Source organism: Desarmillaria tabescens, assembly GCF_030435595.1.
Source record: "Desarmillaria tabescens strain CCBAS 213 chromosome Unknown EV420scaffold_24, whole genome shotgun sequence".
Lineage (NCBI taxonomy): Eukaryota > Fungi > Basidiomycota > Agaricomycetes > Agaricales > Physalacriaceae > Desarmillaria > Desarmillaria tabescens.
This window is the reverse complement of record NW_026848323.1, coordinates 157,430-177,120: the sequence shown is the minus strand read 5'-3', so window position 1 is coordinate 177,120 and position 19,691 is coordinate 157,430. Positions and strand designations below refer to the sequence as shown.

At 47.6% G+C, this 19,691-nt stretch overlaps 8 protein-coding genes across 8 annotated transcripts; 3 read left to right on the top strand and 5 right to left on the bottom strand.

Moving 5' to 3' along the window:
• Positions 1-925: 925 nt before the first annotated feature.
• EV420DRAFT_1621202 (glycoside hydrolase) lies at positions 926-2,097 on the top strand (the record flags this gene model as incomplete). Its single annotated transcript, XM_060475672.1, has 8 exons — positions 926-994; positions 1,049-1,118; positions 1,252-1,429; positions 1,478-1,672; positions 1,733-1,757; positions 1,818-1,896; positions 1,955-2,014; positions 2,075-2,097. 8 exons carry the CDS (start codon positions 926-928, stop codon positions 2,095-2,097), a joined length of 699 nt encoding a protein of 232 aa, XP_060329142.1.
• A 1,006-nt stretch (positions 2,098-3,103) lies between these two features.
• EV420DRAFT_1481095 (uncharacterized protein) lies at positions 3,104-3,528 on the bottom strand (the record flags this gene model as incomplete). Its single annotated transcript, XM_060469736.1, has 2 exons — positions 3,104-3,251; positions 3,308-3,528. 2 exons carry the CDS (start codon positions 3,526-3,528, stop codon positions 3,104-3,106), a joined length of 369 nt encoding a protein of 122 aa, XP_060329141.1.
• A 1,277-nt stretch (positions 3,529-4,805) lies between these two features.
• EV420DRAFT_1692158 (Alpha/Beta hydrolase protein) lies at positions 4,806-6,174 on the bottom strand (the record flags this gene model as incomplete). The annotated part of the gene is made up of 7 exons (XM_060479360.1): positions 5,799-6,174; positions 5,626-5,744; positions 5,542-5,576; positions 5,417-5,487; positions 5,292-5,357; positions 4,948-5,242; positions 4,806-4,900 (listed from the first exon to the last, which is right to left on the bottom strand). The coding sequence occupies exons 1-7, from the start codon at positions 5,913-5,915 to the stop codon at positions 4,806-4,808; spliced, it is 798 nt and encodes a 265-aa protein (XP_060329140.1). The 5' UTR covers positions 5,916-6,174.
• A 62-nt stretch (positions 6,175-6,236) lies between these two features.
• EV420DRAFT_1552334 (uncharacterized protein) lies at positions 6,237-9,016 on the top strand. The gene is made up of 7 exons (XM_060473507.1): positions 6,237-6,629; positions 6,678-7,001; positions 7,057-8,080; positions 8,137-8,293; positions 8,344-8,421; positions 8,474-8,526; positions 8,578-9,016. Exons 1-7 carry the CDS (start codon positions 6,433-6,435, stop codon positions 8,635-8,637), a joined length of 1,893 nt encoding a protein of 630 aa, XP_060329139.1. The 5' UTR covers positions 6,237-6,432; the 3' UTR covers positions 8,638-9,016.
• Positions 9,017-9,475: 459 nt separating this feature from the next.
• EV420DRAFT_1552332 (uncharacterized protein) lies at positions 9,476-11,373 on the top strand. The gene is made up of 5 exons (XM_060473506.1): positions 9,476-9,533; positions 9,585-10,491; positions 10,548-10,976; positions 11,030-11,141; positions 11,202-11,373. The coding sequence occupies exons 2-4, from the start codon at positions 9,597-9,599 to the stop codon at positions 11,128-11,130; spliced, it is 1,425 nt and encodes a 474-aa protein (XP_060329138.1). The 5' UTR covers positions 9,476-9,533; positions 9,585-9,596; the 3' UTR covers positions 11,131-11,141; positions 11,202-11,373.
• Positions 11,374-11,957: 584 nt separating this feature from the next.
• Positions 11,958-14,473, bottom strand: EV420DRAFT_1644412 (uncharacterized protein; the record flags this gene model as incomplete). The annotated part of the gene is made up of 12 exons (XM_060477643.1): positions 11,958-12,072; positions 12,118-12,317; positions 12,366-12,797; positions 12,847-13,097; positions 13,146-13,246; positions 13,296-13,384; positions 13,436-13,596; positions 13,654-13,763; positions 13,814-13,845; positions 13,916-14,110; positions 14,169-14,320; positions 14,377-14,473. 12 exons carry the CDS (start codon positions 14,471-14,473, stop codon positions 11,958-11,960), a joined length of 1,935 nt encoding a protein of 644 aa, XP_060329137.1.
• Positions 14,474-15,293: 820 nt separating this feature from the next.
• On the bottom strand, positions 15,294-17,573 carry EV420DRAFT_1644411 (cytochrome P450; the record flags this gene model as incomplete). The annotated part of the gene is made up of 15 exons (XM_060477642.1): positions 15,294-15,446; positions 15,501-15,788; positions 15,843-16,022; positions 16,077-16,087; positions 16,146-16,163; positions 16,218-16,236; positions 16,293-16,307; positions 16,357-16,415; positions 16,467-16,510; positions 16,554-16,745; positions 16,801-16,815; positions 16,865-16,932; positions 16,983-17,026; positions 17,089-17,164; positions 17,223-17,573. The coding sequence occupies 15 exons, from the start codon at positions 17,571-17,573 to the stop codon at positions 15,294-15,296; spliced, it is 1,533 nt and encodes a 510-aa protein (XP_060329136.1).
• Positions 17,574-18,238: 665 nt separating this feature from the next.
• On the bottom strand, positions 18,239-19,499 carry EV420DRAFT_1749077 (uncharacterized protein). The gene is made up of 3 exons (XM_060480275.1): positions 18,737-19,499; positions 18,639-18,686; positions 18,239-18,587 (listed from the first exon to the last, which is right to left on the bottom strand). Exons 1-3 carry the CDS (start codon positions 19,026-19,028, stop codon positions 18,247-18,249), a joined length of 681 nt encoding a protein of 226 aa, XP_060329135.1. The 5' UTR covers positions 19,029-19,499; the 3' UTR covers positions 18,239-18,246.
• Between the last annotated feature and the right edge of the window lie 192 nt (positions 19,500-19,691).

Genomic DNA, 19,691 nt, shown 5'->3' with positions numbered 1-19,691 from the left:
CGCCAAAAAAGCCCTTCCGAGTTCAAAGCGAAGGTGGGTATTTGGCCTAGTTCTCCTCAGGATTTCGAATCACGGGAGGTGATACTAACGCTTCTCTCCTCGACATGATGGTGGTCGTAGTTAAGGTTGAGCGCGTACCCGACGCGTCGGATTGAGACCAAAACATCGTTATTGCCGAGATGCCGGGAATATCTTTTACTCACGCTTATTAATTTTTTCGTGATCCTTTCTAAATGTCAATGGATGAATTCCTCCTGCCGATCCTTAGTCTTCTATTCCAGAGCTTTACAGACACAGGAATCCTTTCGTTCTCTTCCGGAACCTTGTGCACTTTTCCAAGGCTACTAGTCACCCAGTTTGCATCCTGCAAGTCGCGTTCCACCCCTCACTACTCGTACCGCACTCCGCTGTTTGGTGGAATCCATGGAGGATCAGAACCGCAGAATCGCAGCCAGAGAATCTGCTGTCTTGTATCTGTTAATCTCAGAGCCAGCGAACTTCCAGACTTGCCGAGTCCTTAATATTGTCTTCACGCTTGTACTGGTGCTCTTATTTCTATTCCCGCAAGTATATATCTCCCACGAGTATGTCAAGTGACAATATTGTCGTTACTTCGTGATACAGACATCAGTCTACGGATATAATTCTGTAAAATATCGTTCTCAAGTATTGGCCGCCATACTCATTATCTTACCCACTCGGAACAACTGCATCAGTGTGGTATCCAACAATGTGCTCATAAATGCCTCATCCCCAGGACCAAGTCCCGGAAATTTTCCTGTAGTTACCTACGACTATCTCTCTTCCTTGGGAGAATACCCCCGATTTTTCCGCGATGGATACAGGGTTGTCGCTCGAAATATAAAGATCTCAAGGTCAAGGAGGAAGCCTCGTCGTTCCTTTGCAGATAGGCTAAAATGCTATTATGAAATCTCTATCTGCCGCTTTCGCTTTGGCATCTGTTGTATCGGTGTCGGCGCATTCCATTTTCCAGGTTCGCGGTCTAGTTTCGCCGTGTAATTTTCTGTATTCTGACCACAATCTACAGGAACTCTACGTTAACGGCGTCTCTGCAGGTCACCTGGAAGGTATACGTGTACCTGACTACGACGGCGTATGTAGCTCTGCAACTCGAGCGCGGTCCTCGAGCTAAACGATTGAGCTAGCCAATAACCGACGTCACTTCTGATGGTAATTAATTCACCGCTCTTGTTTTTGGTCCCGAGTACACATCTATTCAATTTCTTCAAGACATAATCTGTAATGGTGGTATCAACCCGTACCACACGCCTATGTCAACGACCGTCATCACTGTTCCCGTCGGCTCGACCGTCACCGCCGAATGGCACCACACCCTTGATGGCGCTAATTCTGCTGATTCTTCTGACCCTATTGACTCTAGCCACAAGGGTCCCGTCATGTCATACCTGTAAGACGCTTTCTCTCATGTCAGCTCTCCTGCTAAGGGTCGAATTAGCGCCAAGGTCGACAACGCCACGCAAACTGACGTTACAGGTTTGGCGTGGTTCAAGATTTACGAGGATGGATATGACGCCTCGTCAAGTACATGGGCTGTTGACACATTGATCGCCAACGAAGGCAAAGTTTCTTTCACCATCCCCGATTGCATCAAGCCGGGTCAATACCTCCTTCGTCACGAGCTGATTGGTGAGTAATTCGGTGCGTTTGTTGGTTCCGAAATTAAATGTCCTTTGGCTCTTCACGCCGCTAGCTCTTACCCGGGTGCGCAGTTTTATGTGAGCTGGTCCCAGCGCTCCGTCGGAACATCCCACACATTAAATGCTAATTGAATGTAGATGGAATGTGCTCAGCTTGAAATCACAGGTGGAGGCAGTACCTCCCCTTCTACCGTCAGTTTTCCTGGGGCTTACGCAGGTATGTTACCCACTACTCCCTCTCATAGCGCATTGACTCTTTATTCCTCTCTGCCAAGGTTCTGACCCTGGTATTACTATCAACATCTACCAAACGCTTAGCGGCTATACCATTCCTGGTCGGTACCCAATTTCTGACGGTTCACTCAGCCCGAAAATTGACTGGAACGATTCTATAGGACCCGAAGTGTTCAATTGCTAGAGTCAGCATAGAGCTTCGGGTACATAAATCATATGTCATTACGATTCATTAGCATATGAATCATCCACGCGTTATCAGGAAGTTTAGTAATTTAAGCAAGGATCCGGCATCCCGTTTGTGCAGCAAAAGAAGACATCAAAATACACTGGGCTCAGTGACAGAGGAGCTAGCAAGATCACAATGTGAGCATTTATGACCGGTATAAGGATGATACGGTGGCGGAGGGGTGATCCAGGAATCGCGTTGAGGGTTATAGCCGTCGTGATCTATTCGGCTTTTCGCACCGAAGGAAACTGCTTTGTCTGCTTTGCTATCAGGTGGCCAATTGGGTTCCATGATCAAAGGTAGCGCCGAAGTTGGTGTCGGTGGTGCCAGCAGGTCCGGGCGAGTAGGAGCCACTAGTACGGTGGGATTACTGGTAGAAGCCTTCTTGCGTCTTGACTGTATCTTCTTTATGCAGCATAAAATAAATACGATGAGGAATATCACTGTATAACCAGAAGATCAGTAAAGAGCACCTGCGCGATGCTTAGAAACCACTGACTGCCAACTATTATGGATCTCGTGTCTTTTCCGGTCTGCACATGAGTCAACACATGCCTACTCTCGGCCTTCTCGGCCTTGACCTCGGCTTACTGGTATTTTCTATCATTTTCTCTTACTTTCTCTTACTTTCTCCTTCCTTCTTGCGAATACTAGAATAATAATGACTCGATTCCTTACTAGTGGTATATAAGTATTGTACTTGCCATTGTATTGGAATCTCAAGCTAATTTTACTCATCTTCGAAGTCCACTTAATTGTGTGAACTAAGCATCTCTGATCGGTTACGCCAAGCGCTTGCCAATCAATTGCTTTCCGACTATGCCTAGCGCTTTTCGGAGACCCAGTCAGTTACGCCTAGCGCTTGCTGACGCCCTCGTTAACTACGCCTAGCGCTTGTTAGCACCCCTACGGATCCCTCTTGGTGGTTGGAACTCGGCTTTTGGACATCCTCGCTCTCAACTTAGGTTTTACTCGAGTATTCAGTAACTCGTGTATTAGCCAAAATACCCTGATTCTTAACACCAACCATGGAGCCGATGACGATGCCAAAGATAGCTCCCTGGGATAACTTCGATTTCGGACAGGAAATTTCGTTCTTGTGCGCTTCACTACGGATCTCGAAGTAAGGGAAACGCGGAACTGTGGCGTAATAAACTGGACGTACTCTGAATAACAGTGCTTCCTACCGCCGATATTATAAACGTAAGTCGGCGTTCCCGAAGAGCTTGCATGAGAGGTGCTGCCACTACTGCCGCGACTACCACCGCCACTACTGTGGCTAGCGCTGCCGCCTCCTCCCTTGGGTGTTGGAGCTGCCGAGATGGTGGCGCACGCGATCAGAATCAGAGAGAAAAGCTGCCATGAAGCATTAGAGAGAGATGTCATTGGGGGAGTCGGCTATCGTGCTGTCGCTTCTTCGAAGTTAGAGAAACTACAAACCAGGTAAAGTAATCTGAGGCTTAAGTAGCGCCTGCTTGAGCAGTGCCTTCGATTTGAACGGGCTAATCTATGGGTGGCAGACGATCCCACAGCAATGGCAAAGAAATAGCTATTAAAGATGTAGTTCCAGTTCTTCACTGCCATTCGTTATTGTTCTTTTGTTGGTGACCACCAAGTGAAACTCGGATGAGAATTTTTTTTGTTATGGTAACGTGGAACAAACAGCTGTGTTGAAGCGACGAATTTCCCAGGCATCGGTTTCTCCGAGGATGCTCGATAACAGGTAGAGAGTATCAAAACGAGTACAAGGATACAAGGAAAACTGCGTAATAGGACCTGGAATAGAAACTCAGTGCGGCCCGAGCGTTAACGTTGATGGGAGATACTTAGTTCCGGTGGTGTCCTTGCAGGTATCGCTAGTTCGCTATATATATATATCCATAATTTAATCGCCCAACTAGTTTGGATTAAGCTTTAGCATGTTGAAGCTGATTCCTTAGCGGTAATAATATCGCGCCGGCATGAACGGTGAAGAGAAGCCATCAAGCGTTGCAGATGGAACACGTACCTGCAGGGTGAGGATGATTGGATGATAAGCGCTGAACAATTACAGAGGATAGTGTAGACTCAGCTATGTTAGGCCCTGATTCGTCCCGATATGGTGTTAAAAATTCCAGGTCAAATCTGAGCGCTACTGCGAGGATCTGTTACAGAATTTTGATACCCCACATACTGGATTGTTTCGTAATGTGGGCGGTGGCGAAGATTGTATACGCGGATCTGATTACTCTGAAGTAGTGGCGCGCGCCTCGAATTGCGGCCACAAGGCTAAACTCTTTGGAGCATCTTTTGTGGTGTGCGCTATATGATACACCGACTGAGTTGTCCTACTATAGAAACCTGAAGGGCGGATCTGCACCACAAGAGCCGAAATAGGAATGTGGGCAAGTCCCCCCATACGAGTAGTCTGATGCTTACAGCCCATGGGCATCCGTCGAACAGCACCTAGTGTTATTGAGATACAACACCATGAATAGACATGTACATGGAACTGGCGCTTTGAAATAGTGTTCATGAGGTAAATTGACTCAAGACCGCGATGACGGGCAGATAACTCACTTCAAAAGACCAATCCCTCCGCCCAGCTATGTCCATAGATCATATTAAGTACCGGATAATGTAAGGAAACAGATTATTCGGTATCATGAAAGCATAAAATGTCGTCAACTCGTTATCATGCCACTGTCTCGGAGCTTGTCCAGAGTTCGAAGGAAATTGCCAACGGCAAACCAGTAACCTGATTGGATGCTTGTATCCGCTAACAAATGATTAGAAATTATTGAAGAATTAGCAACAGATTTGTACCATGTTGGCCCTCAGGAAAGGTTTGGAATACATCCTCCAGTGGAGTGTCATCCTTAACCCCTGAGCTTGAACGTCGATGGGCGAGGGCCCATAGTTCGCGCATGTGCTTCTGGGGAACAACTTCATCTCGATCACCACTGAGCATTAGTATCGGAGTCGTTCTAGGGATGGAGGATATCTTGGATGCCGAATCCCATTTCTGGTGCACGAAGAAGGTAAAGTATCGAATGAAAGGAATATCACGAGCAACAGTCGGTATAGAAAGAAAGGTATTTTCTATGATGAGCGCTTGCACCTATCACGGAAATTTGTAGTCAGCTTGAGGGTAAGTGTTCAATGCTGACCTTCGTCGGGTTTCGACTGACAAGATCAACAGCTACAGCACCGCCTAAGGAGTGACCATGGAGAACCTTTTGAAATACAGTCAAAAGTGAGATAAACTGAATGCCAAAGAAATATAGACGCGTACTATTGGCACCGAAGATAACTGGGAATCAGCCAGAACGAAGTCTAGAGCGGCTTGTGCGTCTCGGCGTAGACCTGAGACCTTTCATATTACCGAACATTTATATAGGATGGCGATGTTTGTCATACCTCGCTCCGTGGGTACACCTTTAGAACTTCCGTATCTGCAAGAGAACAGTAAGCTAGAGGACGAGTAGCTAATGTTAGACGCACCCTCGATACGACACCATCAGAACGTTACATTTCAGCCTATGGAATTGCTGGGAACAGTGCAAGTGATGCCAAACATGATACCCGTTTCCGTGAAACAATATAACAGTGGCTCTAGGCGACTAGAAGCAATTAAGTTAGTCAAAGCATACGGAATGAAGCCGTCAGAATCTTACCGGACTATGAGCAGCTCGTATCAAATAACATTTCAATACCACATTGTCGGAGGTAACCACATCCACTTCCGAACCAAAGAGCGGGGTAGAAAATCCGGCATCTGTGAGCAAGAACATTAGGTATAGACAAATATCATATCTGGTGCCTACACCGTTCTTCCTGAGAATCGAAAGCAGCTGGATAGATACAAAAATATTGTCCGTGACAAATAAGCTTGAAATTCCGATTCATTTCAGCAAATGAATTCGATAAAAACACGAAAAATTGTCATACATTTCTCCAGAAGGAAGGCATTTGGAGATCCTCGACCCCGCATGCGGTCCTTGGAGTCAGAAAGCGCCCAGATGCAAACTGCAGGTGGTGGAACAATGCCAACAAAGGTGCGACGCGATGTTCGCCGGTCCGTGATCACCTCGACGAATTAGCAGTATTTTCGGATCAAATTGCATTGATGAGTTTTGGCCCAGCTTCGGCAAGCAAATCCGGCGAAATCTGAAAAATGCCGACAGTGCCGTATTCCAAGTCTGGAATTTTTGAGGATGAATGCGCTTTTTTGGAGCTCGAATGTATTTTTTTGCGCGGAAATACATCTAGCCGGGGACGTCGACGAAGGCATGCATCTTGTGCTTCGTGATGCTCGTTTCTCCTCCCCTCGACGGCCCTGTAGGCAATGGCGTCGCTGTGGGTGCCGTCGGGCCAATCATGAAGACACCCTACGACCCTAACGATGCACTGGATGATATTCCAGGTATCGCTCACACCCTGGACCTTTTTCTCGCGTCGCAGATGGTGGAATCGGAGGAATACTGCGCTAAGAGCGACCCCGACAGGTGCGTATGCTGCCATGTGCTTCCCTACACGCTGCTGACGATGCCCAGGGAACGTATGTATTTCTGTATTGGATACGGACTTATCCAATGCATCAAGGCAGTAATGTCCTACGATGACGACGACATTGTGGCGGCAATTGGGCACGCAAGGCATGCTACGGCGGTGGCTTCGAAGTACCGCAAAGTGTCGTCGTTTACTTCGAAGCTCGCTGGCTACGTCGTTCCCTCTCTTCATACGACTGGCGTCAGCCTCATCCAGAGTATGACCCCAGTCGAGCGTCACGCCGAACTCATCTACGCAGAGAGTATCTTCGAGAAGTCCATGCTGGCGGTCATCTACTCGGGGGATTGGCTCGCATTTGTTAAGGAGGCGTGGGTGCCAGTCAATCCCACCTTGAAATCCGACGTTAACGTTCATTTGTTACAGAATCAATATGCGTGCCTCCCTCAACATTTACCGGCTGCTATACAAGTACATAAAAACCATGGATGATGCCTCCCCAAATGGTTACGACAATGCTATCGACGAGCACTTTCGCACGGGTGTCTACCTCGGTGCTGGAGTCAGCATACTCGTTCTCAGTCTTCTGCCTTCCAGAATCATCGCCATCGTTGAGATTTTTGGATATCATGGAGACCGCCATGAAGCTCTTGCGATTCTAGGCAAAGCTAGCGGCTGGACGTCAGAATCAGACGAGCCAGCTATCCCCGCGTCCACAGAAGGCCTTCGTCGGCCCCTCTGTGACATGACTCTCATTGTCTTTCACCTTGTTCTCTCCAGCTTCACTTTTGAGGGCGTTGATATTCATATGGCGGACAAGATCATTCGCTGGTATGCGAAACGGTACCCAGACGGGGTTTTCTTCCTCTTTGGTTCCGGTAGGCTGGCACTGGTGCATTCACAGCCTCAAGAAGCTATCAAATATTATACACGAGCCATTGAGGTGCAATCACAGTACCGCACGCTACACCACATAAGCTTCTGGGAGATGGCCATAGCCAATCTTGCGTTGTGGGACATCAGGGCCAGTTTGGCGTGCTGGACGGACTTGGAAAGGGAGGCGACATGGTCCAAAGCGATATACGCGTACGGTATGGCGGTATGTCTTCTGGAGACAGGCGGGGATGCGAGACCACTCATGGAAAGAGTCCCGAAACTACGGCAGAAGATTGCAGGAAAGAGTATTCCACTCGAGAAGCTCGTTGCAAGGAAGGCGCGCAAGTTTCTATTACAGGGACATCTCGCCCTTCCAGCGCTGGAGATGGCGTATCAATTTCTTGCTATCGCGCATGCGCCGAGAGAGATCGTCGTTACCAAGATGCTGGTCGAGGTCAAGGCTTGCTTACAGAGCCTTCGAAGCAAAAACAAGAAGAGGACGCCGGGATATTGGGATGATTTCTGTCTGGCAAAATTTCTGGAAGGGGTTTGCCTGAGATATGTTGCATATCCAGTTGGTCTCCCTTTTCATATCGGCATATTTTGTGACTGACTTCCCCCTTGTGATAGGATCCTGATGCTATTCTTCCACCAAACGCTCCTTCAATCGATGATCTTGCGGGAATGTCTCAAGACGAAGCTACCGTCGCTTCGATATTGGCCTTCGAGGCTGTTTTTGACGCTGGTCCGAATATTGAACTAGACCATCATATTGTTTACCATGCTCGTACGTCCATGCATCGAAGTTTATCGCAACCCAGACTGATTCTTGTCCAGATTATGAGCTCGGTCGCTTGTTGGCTTGTCAGGGCAAAGAAGAAGATGCTCGGAGACAGTTTAATCTTATTCTTTCGGGTGCGTAGTCTATTGTCTTTCCTTGGCGAGGGACTGATAGACTTTTGTATAGGCAAGCATCTTGAGGTTGCGCCGTCGGGGAGGAAGGGGAAGTATAGCATGGAGGTTAGTCTTTTGTCTTCATTCAGACATACGTCGTAACTCATGTTGTCTCAGAATGCTTTGCATATGCGGGCGCATGCTGCCCTGGAGGCGTTGGGTAACAGCGCGCTGTAACATCATTTGCATATATGATTAGATTATCCCAAGGATTATGTGGGTTATCTAGATAAATCTTATTGTGTTAATTAATAGGGACAGGCTCTTGGGAGTCAATCATGATTCGTATATTGCTTCGAGAGGACTTGGGGGAAAGGTCACTCGGTAGAGCTAGCTACAATGACGTGATGACCGGCTCTGAACACACGCCAAAAATCCAGCAACAAGTCACCTGGGTCACGCTCGCGTTGATAAGGTTTGGATAACCTAGTTGATATCGCCAAGGAATGCAATGTTATACGCGCCGGTTTACGAAAGTTCTAGCATTACTGATGAAACTGACCACTGGGAGTAGTACTGGCCTGATAACATTACTGAGTCCTCAACGATGTCCTCGTTTCCGTTCATCAAGGTGAATCATGGGACAATTGTACGTTCATTTCGTAATTCTCCATCAACCAGCCTGACGTTGCAATACAGTTATCTTAAAGATTTCGTTCTTGGTCGAAGCTTACATGCGGCGACCGGACTTGGATTAGAAGCCCCTCGAGTTTCCCGTTTCATGTATTAAAACCCGATACGGTCTGCATCCAAACGGGTGTTGTATTTGACCAGAAGTCTGTCATTGATCAAAGAACTTCTAAGGCTGGTACTTATGTTCAATGTCATAGATTACTCAACACTGCGAACAAAATTGAGAATCATTTAATCACGGTCTAACATTCATTTTTTGTCATCATTCGCCAGTCATACTATCTGAACGTCGTGAATAGTCCAAACATAGGGGTTAATCCAGGCACGTGCATTCCTCCCACGCGACCTCGACGGTGGCGCGTCAAGCTTCAAGCTTCATCCAGCTACTACGACCGCCAGGTAGCTGAAAGTAGCTGACGTTGCTGTTTGCCTCTCAAATCGTGTGTTTTTCCAAAAAAAAATTTGAATATATCCTTACCTTCAACTTGCAGGCAACCACAATCATGGCCCAAAATCTACCCCTAGAGCTCATTGAGCATGTCACCGACGAATGTCTTCCAGACATTGAAGCCCTTCGTTCATCTTCGCTCATATCTAAATTATGGACCATCCCGGCTCAAAAGCGTCTTTTCTCCTGCGTTTCTATTTTTCCAGAGCTTGTTCGAGCTGTCCCCTCCATTCCACCCAACTCGGAAGATTACTCAGGATACCCATCCCCCCAGTATATCCTGGATGGTAGCATAGACAAGTTCAAGGAACACCTGGAAGATGCGCCGCATCTCGCAGATTTTGTACAGGAGCTTCACCTCGGAATGCCCAAGATGCCGCCCTTGGAGTTATTCTATGCGAGGGAGAAGAAGGTGCCCGACGGCGCGTTTACTGGTGCGAACGAGATCATCAGTCGATTCAGAAATATGGGGAGTGTATCGCTGTCGTTTGCCGAGGATTACGACTGGGCGAAGCTGGCGTTCATGCATCAGTCCCTATGCCACGCGTTGAGCTCTTCAATGCTGTGTTATCTCAAGATAGGTCCCGTAACGTTTGCGACACAATCTCAGTTCAATAATCTCCTCGACAGCTGTGTCTCTCTGGAGGTGTTGATCATTAACAACGTCAAAATCAAGGAGGCTACTGAGAACGAGACTGGTCAGAAAACTGTAGAAAAACTGCGGCCGAGCTTGAAAGAGCTCACCGTGCATACCGATCTGCCGTCATTGATCCAGATCATTGAAGCATTCGTTTCACCCTCATCTTCTGTTGATGTATCTTGTTTACTTCGTCTTTCACTCTGGTGTAAATACTCCAATGCACAAAGGCACCATCCCATGGGGCCAGTCTGCTCGCTACTTCGCAAAGCGCGATGTCTGCAACATCTACAGCTTTTTGCGTGTCTCACCGGTACGTCTTTGCTGTTGCGACGCAGCTTTTGACATGAACCTATTTCAACTCCTCAGGTCCGCTCTATCAATACGTAAATCCCGCGAGTTTGCAAACATTCTACGTCTGCGATCAGCTCGGTCAACCGTCTACCACGCTGACCTGGCTAGTGAAGAGCTTCGAAGCCGAAAGTGACTCAGAATCTGGGTTGGCACTGACCGAGCTGTCTATTGATATCTGCCAGTCCAATGCCTATTCTTCCGAGAACCTTTCTGCCGATAGTACTGCTTGGGCTCATCTAGGTGCAACCATAGAACAACATGCCCGCCAATTCCGCAGCGTGACGGTCCGCGGTAAGGGATATCGCCCCTTTTATATGATGGACAGGTCAATAGAGGGCGTGCTCCAATCAGAAGATTTGAGAGATGCGTTAGGTATGCGCATGAGAGAGGATGTGGTAGTGCGGTTCGTTCAATACTTGACGCAGGATGACGTGCTGTATTCCGGTAAGGGTTTCATTTTATGATTACGAGTTGTCAAGGTCTGATTACGATATCAGGTTCTCACTGTGAAGACTTCTATGAGCGTGAATGGGAGCCGACACTTGATGATTGGCTGAGTGATTGGGAAGTCAAAGACGATACTGAGAAAGAAGACTGAGAGGAATTCCGGTTCAGTGCACCAACCCACTTGTTCGTCGCTGCGGCCCAACTAATTAATGGTTGTTCTAGGCGCGGTCTACCTCTTGCAAACAGAGTATTGCAGAACCGTCTTTACTAGAGTTTTCAGGTCTTACGAGCATTTCTTCTCTTAGACCTTCTTTCATCGTAATCCCATCACAAATTCATCATAGTGGTCTCAAATAACACCCTATTGGTTCAAATGTCTTTGTAGAATGCTCTTTCGGCCGTCGAAGAGACTACCGGAGAACGGTTGACCTAAGGGATGAAATCATTCTAGCGAACAAGAGCGCCCATAACACTCGTAAGACCCTAATTCGAGGACATATAGCAATGCCTGGTCTAAAGACCATAGACCATAGATCGTCCGCCTTTCCAAAAAAAAGATACGACGCGAGGAACTGGATCTGTCAAACACAGAACTATATAAGTAAAGCATTGACGTACAGTGAACACGCAAGTCCCACCATGATCACCCTGTAAAAATGCCTCTCCGACAGAGGGGAGGCAGCTATATCAAATAAATGTAAGAAGCCTCTAGACCGAAGCAAAGAACTGGTCAAGACTCGGGAAATACGCCAATCAAAAGTACCAAGGTACCTGGAAAGCAATAAAAACACGTCCATGTATCATTTATACAAGTATATAATAATGTCATTCAAGGAGAATGGTGGTAGTACAAAATGAAGAGCAATGGCTGTCAGACAGAGTTCCATGAGAATAAGATACAACCGAAGAACTCTGGTAGTCGGGAGTCATTGTTAGCAAAGATCCCGATAGGTCAATCAATGAGTCGTGCTAAGGGTATCAAAGAACACTTTTGAAGCGCACGACATACAAAGGCGGGCGTTGTTTCACAGGCATGATTGCACCAGGAGTCAGGAATAAATCACGATCCATTTGGGGATCGTCAACACCATGCCTGCGCCGGATAAGCAAACGTAGAATCACAAACAGGACTACTCACACATCTTTAACATGCCTTGTGACCTCCACATATGTCTCGGGATAGTCAATATGGCCAGAACAATGCTGGCAATGGAAAAGTGCCTCGCTCCGGTCATATTGATATCCAGATGCTGGGGCAACTCGTCTCTTTTTGGCTTCATCCGCCGGCGTAAGAAGACGAAAGACAGAGTCTTGACTGCGCACAGTATCCCTTTGCACCTAACATGCCGGTCAGCTGTGGGCAGAGGATAGGGAATCTGCACTTACGCATTCACGCCAGGACAGGACAGAACGCCCGCTCCACCTTTTTGTTCCGGTAGGGAGAGCATATGAGCTAACGGGATCATTCATACAAAGAAACTCAAGATTCAGAGCATCCATCTCATCTGCGGTCGTGGTAGCGGGATCACGAGAAGCGAGCTGCACTAAAGAAGCAGCCACAGCTGATCGCGTCGTATCAATGGAGAGCTCCGTGCTCCCGAGCTCCTCATTCAGATCATCGATTCTTGTCAGAACTCGGATACTACAGTAAATTCTCGTTGACCTATCGCTGCCACACCGATGGCGCCAAACATCTGCATCCGTGATGATAGCACGACACCGGCGTTTACAAGAAAATACTGTTGTTGCCAATTTCAATGGATCGATCTGCCCTGCTGGTGGAGTTGTGACTAGTACTTGCAGCTCAGCTTTCCTTCGCTGTTTCCAGTCCGTAATCAGACTTGGAAGCTCGTTCATAGCATCGGACAAAGCTGGCCTCGGTGACTATGTCCTCAGTGGGCAGCTCCAAAATGTCCCTAAATGCTGGGAACATGCAAACGTCCGTGAATGAAGGCATTTCTCGCCACACTACAGGCAAAAATTGCTTCTTGTATGTTTTGAGAATGTCATCAATGATTGCAGAGCGCCTGTGTAGCGCCACACTACGAGCCGCTTCGGCTTGTCGGGCATGATTGGCTCTGATCGCCGCCTCAAGACTTGGACGTATCTGACCCCAGCCTTGGCAATGTTAAGCGTACGCGATGCAGATGGCAAGGACTTGCATACCCTGTGGTGTGAGTTCGGCGTCGCATGCAACTGATGGTTCCCATCTGATGCAACTGACGTCCCGCTCGGTATAGCCCATTTCCAGAAGGCGGGTCTTTATCCTAGAAGGTACTTAAAAACACCGCGGCCATGGAAGAGCAGCAGACCTACATAAATAGCCTCTTACCCCTCCGAAGTTGTGATTCAAGGGCGGCCTTTCGAGCGATAGCGCGAGTCCATTCTTCACCTCGTTTCACGTCCTGTTGATAGATCAGATCAGATGTGTGAGACTGCGCGGTGTCTGTACTGACTTTGTTCATGCCTTCAACCATCTTCTTCCGCTCTGTTCGAAAGTCGGCTAGACGCTCGGAGGTCTCATGGCCTACTTCCATCTGTTTCATCTTTGCTTGGACATTTGTGATATCAGAAATCCAGTAGTAGCCACCGCGCACACACATGATGCCAGGTCCAGCTGTTTCAGAAGGAGTTGATTAGTGGAATGTCTGCAGAAGAGAGACTCTGGTTTTACCATTTATGCGCGGAATCAGATTCAAAATGTCGTCATTGACGTCAGGGTAAACTCTTCTAACCCTTGAGGCACATATTAAGCTGACATGGATGATAAGCACGAGTGCAGAACTGGTCAGGAATGAATAGATGTACTTTTCCTTTAAACATAATTTGCAGACGCGTCGGCAAAGCCTCCAGTAAACATAAGCATCTGTTCCATGGCAGAGCTGATTGCGGTTAGATGGGTCATATGGGTGCATATAATCGGAGCAACGACTTACGTCGCAAGCTGAAATCCCAAATAATAGGTCGACCCATCGGCTTTCAGGAATCCCACGAGGTGGATTGATTCCTTCTGCAGCTTCCCTCACTGCCTTCCAAACGAAAGATACATTATTCGCAGTCAGAGTGCGACAGAAATTTGCGTCGACCCGCGATAGATTGATAAGGTCTTGAGGAGAAAGTATGTCGCAGATCTGTCGGTGTTACTATAGGTTAGCCGTTATTGACTCAGGAGGACATCGTCAATCTCACAATGAAAAGAATATCCAATGGCATCGTCGGTAACAAACTCAAATTCATCCGTTTGGGCTTTGTACTATTGGCTTTCGTTGCCCTCACTTGATTTGTCGCTGCTTCCGTCTTCGAGATTGTTCGCGCTCGCTTTGCACGACTAAGCTTCGACGCTAGTCAATTCGGCATTCAGAATGTCAAATGTACGAAAAAGGTGACCATCGCGCACCTTTGTTGTGTCCTCGGTCATCATCCTCGTCTTCAGGTTCAGCAAGGCTCTTCCGTTTGGAAGAAACGGTAGTTCGTGCAGAGCGCCTTGGTTGCATTCTGAAAGAAAGAAATCGTCGAGATGATGGTGGTCAAGAAGCAAGCGCGAATAGGGGTAGGCCGCGATTATGAATCATTTGTAATCAGAGTTGTGTATTCATATGGGTCCCGACTTCTTATCACCATCATATTATACGACGCGATCCGCTGTAGAGACGGCCGCAGGGTGCAGTATAAATAACCAGCTAGGAAATCTATATACTACACTACCCAACACACCGCAGGCGACGAGCTCGTCGTATTTAAGACTGTAAGTAGATCGCAAGGGCCAAGCATTGTAAGAGGTTCAAGAGACAATCCACAGGAATGCCAGTGCACTACGATCCGCCGAGTCGACGAGAGAACTGTGTGGACGGTAAATGCCAATGGGGGTATAGCCGAAAATCCGCAGAATCTACCAAACGAACTTGGCAACTAAATGAACGGACAGGTAAAGATCACCTCTTTGAGAATCCTCCGCGCACTTCCTGGAGCGATGTGTGAGAGAGGAAGGTTCGGAGATAGTGCGTCCCAGAACTTCTCTCGCAGTGGTCGGAAAGGATCAGCCGCGTTACAGCAACTCTGCTTTATTGCTTCGTTTGCAGGGTATGAAGCTCCGTGGAACCTGGCCGTTAAGTTTCATTGGTGTCCACGACAAGGCACCTCGCTTTTGCGTCGGAAAAGAACTGCTAAACAACCTTCGGCCCATTAACATCGTGGCTGAAGTCTTTCTGGTGGAAGAAATCAGTCAAACATCCAATGCTCTTGAAGCATTTTATTTGCCAGAAATACATTCATCGCCTCGTTGATCATTACACAGTTATCCCAGCTCTGCTCAGATCATACTCTCCTCACCCTTAACGGAATCTTGGCACCCTCTTCGCCGACGACTTTCGGTCTAGGCAAGATACTCCCCGTATACTTTCCGATAGCAGCATCACTTCCACCAGGGAACTCGAAAGAAAAATTCCGAACGATGACAAAGAGCACAGCCTACAGAACCAGTTTTCAGGAAACAAAGCATTCCGTCCTGAGAGGGTGACTCACTTTGAACTCAGTCAGGGCAAACGTCTTCCCAAGACACGTCCTCGGACCATCTATGAATGTCAAGAGGTGTCGATGACCCTGTATCTCCTTCGCTCTCGGCGCACTGTCCTCCAGCCATCTCTCTGGTTTGAACTCCTTCGCGTCGGGACCCCAGAATTCTTCCGATCTATTCAGCGCCCGAATTGGGGCGGAGACAACTGTCCCTTTGGCGACGAAAAGGCTGTTAATTGTCTTTCCAGACTTGGTCACCACGGGTGTAGCGAGAGGAAGGACGCCGTCTTCTGTTGCCTACGTGAGGAAGTAAGGTAGGGGCACTGAAGCGGTGGAGGACAGGATACGCACCACCCTCACAGATTCAAATACCGGGGGGTGCATACGTAGAGTTTCGTGTACGACCGCGTCAAGGTATGGAAGACCAGAGTTGAGCTGCTCCCACGTTGGATCAGTGTTGCCGAATTGCACTAGCTCTGTGCGGAGCTTATTTTGGATATCGATGTTCTTGCACAGTTCAATGAGGGCCCACTGCGGATTCATCAATCCAACTAGCTGATGGATGGTCAATAGAAGCTTACGTACCGTCAGACTAACTGAATGACCGTGCATCAGTAACCGATAAGTAGAATCCTATATGCAATCTAAACTCACTACTCGTCGTTTCATACCCTGAGTTCGGAAATGCTCAGCTTCAAAACCAAGAAGTATGTGTGTGATGCTTACCCGCGAGTAAGAACAAATTCTAGAGTTAGAGACCATGAGCAATAAAGGCAAGAGCAAGCTGAGCATATGAAGTACCATCTGCCACGCAGACTATTATTAGAAAAAGGCCATACGTGCAAGATTCAAATTGACACGATACCTGTGCTATGATCTCTTCCCGGGACATGTGAATGTCGGCATCATCTGTCTCAGACTTGACTACATATAAACGGGATCAGCTTCCCATCGGAACTAGCAACAATCACTTACGTAGGAGACCCATTACTGATTTGTCCTCGTCGTTCCCATGTTCGCTGGCCTTGGCCAAGAGCTGGTCGGCGATGTCGGAGAACACACGGTTCATAGCAGATAGTGCCTTCTTTCTTCTTGGAAGGCAAGCGAAGAATGGCAGGAAACATGGTACTCGCAATGATCATGAAGGCGAAAAAGGCTGTACCACTGCTCAAGTCCAAGTCGTCGAAAATTTGAGGTTTCCCGTCGATAGCACCAAAGTCATGAGAGAACCCTGCGATACCAATGCTATCCATTCTAGACGGGTAATTTGATTGGCTACGTAGCATGCGCAGTTGAATAATAGCCTCACGAGATGCGGTTCATCCTGGGAGATGACTATCAGTCAGTTGCTATCGAGCAAACAAATAACATACCATTTTTGCACGTCGATTATGGATGTCCCATCGCTTGCCTCAAGAATGGCATCCCACGCAGAGGACGTCTAGATAAAAATGAGAAAATATTCGATAAGCACAAGCAATGGTTACGTACCTTGTGAGCCGAGTCATAGAAAACATGTGTCAGATCCCGTATGGCTGCGTTACTGAATGCCGGTGTGAGAAATTTGCGTTGCCTGTATGTCTTTTGGTCAGCATACCGTCGTACGACGTGATAAGGAAGGACCCTCGCCTTCGATGAAGTTCCCCCTCTGCCCATAATAAATTCTTCCCAAACTGCGAGCCAAGACAGCGTCAGAAATCTTATCCTACCTCCCAGAAGCACCAAACAAACGAGAGTCTCAATGAACATGCGGGAAATGGGCGTCTTGATGTACCCGAAGCCCTCCTTTCCATAGAAGTTCGCCACGGCCTTCGGATCGTAAAGAACCAGTCTTTGCTCTCCGAGAAATCCAGGGAAACTGTAGACAGAACCGTATTCTGATGCCCATTGCTCATACAAGAGACCCGGGTCATCCGCATTACGAAGGACGCGAATGAGACCAAAAAGCCAGCTTTGATTCGGAGGACCTCGTAGTTTGGTGGTAACGCTGTTCTTGCGATTTGTCGAGATCTTGTAAATAAGAAAGATGGCGACAAGAAACAGGAAGATGTCTGTGGTCGATAATTGGTAGGATGGTGCCATGTTACAGTAAGAGTAAGTCGCGGGACCCGAGAGAACTTGAAATCATCATCACCTTTCGATTGCCCTTTTATGCCAGAAAAGCTTGCGGCAAGGAGATGATCCGTCGGGCGGAGGATGACAAAACTTGATTATACAAGTTCCCGTCGGCATATCCGCGGCCAATTGGAAAAGCAGTATATATATCTTCGCCCGAATTTCTCATGGGCAACTTGTGGGCAACTGCGTTGACAGCAATGCGCGTGCTAGGTTGCATGATACGAATTTGCCTGCGGTGAACGGTTAGGGTTACGATAAATGCAATAGTACAAATACCTTTGTCTTTTTTGTTCATTATGCACGTTAGTTTTCTGGACCAATATTTGAGGTGAACACACCAGAACGGTGGAATGGTAGTAAATGGGCAGTGCAGTAAAGAGAAGCAAAAGTGTAGCGCTACGAATTCTTAGTGGCACGAGCACATGACTACCACGGTCCAATCAATCAGCGAACGCGAGCTACAAGCTTGTTATTCCAAACGGAAATGCTGTTACGTGCAAATGAGTATTTGTAGCAAATATCAGGTAAGGATTTACTCCTGTATGATATTGTGTGATATTATGTATGCGCCGCCTCAAACTTGAATCACCCATATGCAAATTGCATTGAAAGTATACAATACTATACATACAGAGTGTTACAAATGTCCCTTGTCACCCAGCCTGTTGGAAGAAAGAAACCACGTCAGACTTAGTAGTTGTAGTGGGCGTTCCAGCAAGAAGTATCGTAGTACTTGTGGCGATCCTTGCAGGTCTTTGTCGTCCTTGCGGTTTTTGTTGTCCTTGCGATCCTTCTTTCCATCCTTGTCATCCTTCTTGTCATCCATCTTTCTGTCCTTGCGGTCCTTTTCATCTTTGCGGTCCTTTCCATCCTTGCGGTCCTTGTCATCATCACAGTCATCCTCCCAGGTCAGGATATCGATAATCTCCTCAAACAGCTCGCAGATGAATTTTTCCTCCGATTCTTCCTTCGAGTAAACTAGAAGGAGCGTCATAAAACGGAAGGGGCCCGAGAAGATATCAGACATACCTTGGCAAGAGTTACATTTGTCGTCCTTCTCGCAAAAGTCCTTGCACTCTGAGGAGTAAAAGTGAGTAAGCATATAAAAATGAAAGAAGTGCGCTTACCGATCTCATAGGTGTCCTTCTTGACATCCTTGTGGTCGTAGGGAGTGTACTTGCTCTTGTTCCACCCTCTGAAGTCCTTCTTGTGTTCAAACACAGGCTCCCAGGTGCAGTCCTTGCGCCCGTGGTCCTTGTTGCCGTAGTTGTAGTCCTTGCTGCCGCCGTCGTTACGGTGGTTGTCCTTGCCCTTGTGATCGACATCGCGGTCCGATCCGTCCCTAGCTTGAACGGAGGTCGAGAGGGCAGGGACCGCGAGAGCGGCGAGAGGGATGAGAGTAGCAAGAGAGAAACGCATCGTGATGAACGAGCTGAAGTAGGTAGACGGAGATAGTTTGTCTGGAGAGTGTAAGCAATTTCGTAGTCCCTTTTATATTTTTTCGGCTACCCTTCCGACGTAAGTGAATCTCTCAGCAGTAGTGAACTCGAAGGACGTCATACTCGAACCCAACCCAATATGTCGCAGACCTGCCAAGCCGCAAACGATCTTGCCTCAAGTTATAATAACCAAATATGGTGCAAGCGGGAGCGTCGGTCTAAGATGTAGTAGGAAAACGAGGAGATATGGTTTGATTTTGCTGGTGCTGGGAGGCAGGCATGCCAAAGGTTAACTCTGAACGTTCGACATAAATAATTCGACAGTCGGAATTCGAAGGTGCAGATAAAGAAAGGATGTTTTTGATATGGGTATGACTGTGATTGTGAAAAGAAGGGTAGGTGAGTATTTGGGACGCCCACATTCGAAGCATCCTGAGCCATTGAGAGTACCAGGCAAAAAGACAACCGGAACTCAGAACGCAAACAGCCGAGGGTAGCCGGACCGAGTCTCGGTCGCTCACCCGTCACGTCCAAGTCCTAGTCAGAGCCCCTCCTCTCATCTTACTCGAACGACAAAATTTCTACTGCTGCTTAGCGAACTTATATATCCAGCACCTCATTGGCAACACTTCGACATTCAGGA

Bases quoted from the DNA above. Each gene is read 5' to 3' on its own strand.
- EV420DRAFT_1552332 (XM_060473506.1), top strand. From the start codon at position 9,597: ATGGCCCAAAATCTACCCCTAGAGCTCATTGAGCATGTCACCGACGAA. The intron at 10,492-10,547 runs GTACGTCTTTGC...TCAACTCCTCAG, and splicing joins GCTTTTTGCGTGTCTCACCG to GTCCGCTCTATCAATACGTA. The intron at 10,977-11,029 runs GTAAGGGTTTCA...TTACGATATCAG, and splicing joins GGATGACGTGCTGTATTCCG to GTTCTCACTGTGAAGACTTC.
- EV420DRAFT_1749077 (XM_060480275.1), bottom strand. From the start codon at position 19,028: ATGCGTTTCTCTCTTGCTACTCTCATCCCTCTCGCCGCTCTCGCGGTC. The intron at 18,687-18,736 runs GTAAGCGCACTT...TTTACTCCTCAG, and splicing joins GAAGGACACCTATGAGATCG to AGTGCAAGGACTTTTGCGAG. The intron at 18,588-18,638 runs GTATGTCTGATA...CGCTCCTTCTAG, and splicing joins CAAATGTAACTCTTGCCAAG to TTTACTCGAAGGAAGAATCG.
- EV420DRAFT_1552334 (XM_060473507.1), top strand. From the start codon at position 6,433: ATGCTCGTTTCTCCTCCCCTCGACGGCCCTGTAGGCAATGGCGTCGCT. The intron at 8,081-8,136 runs GTTGGTCTCCCT...CCCTTGTGATAG, and splicing joins TGAGATATGTTGCATATCCA to GATCCTGATGCTATTCTTCC. The intron at 8,527-8,577 runs GTTAGTCTTTTG...ATGTTGTCTCAG, and splicing joins AGGGGAAGTATAGCATGGAG to AATGCTTTGCATATGCGGGC.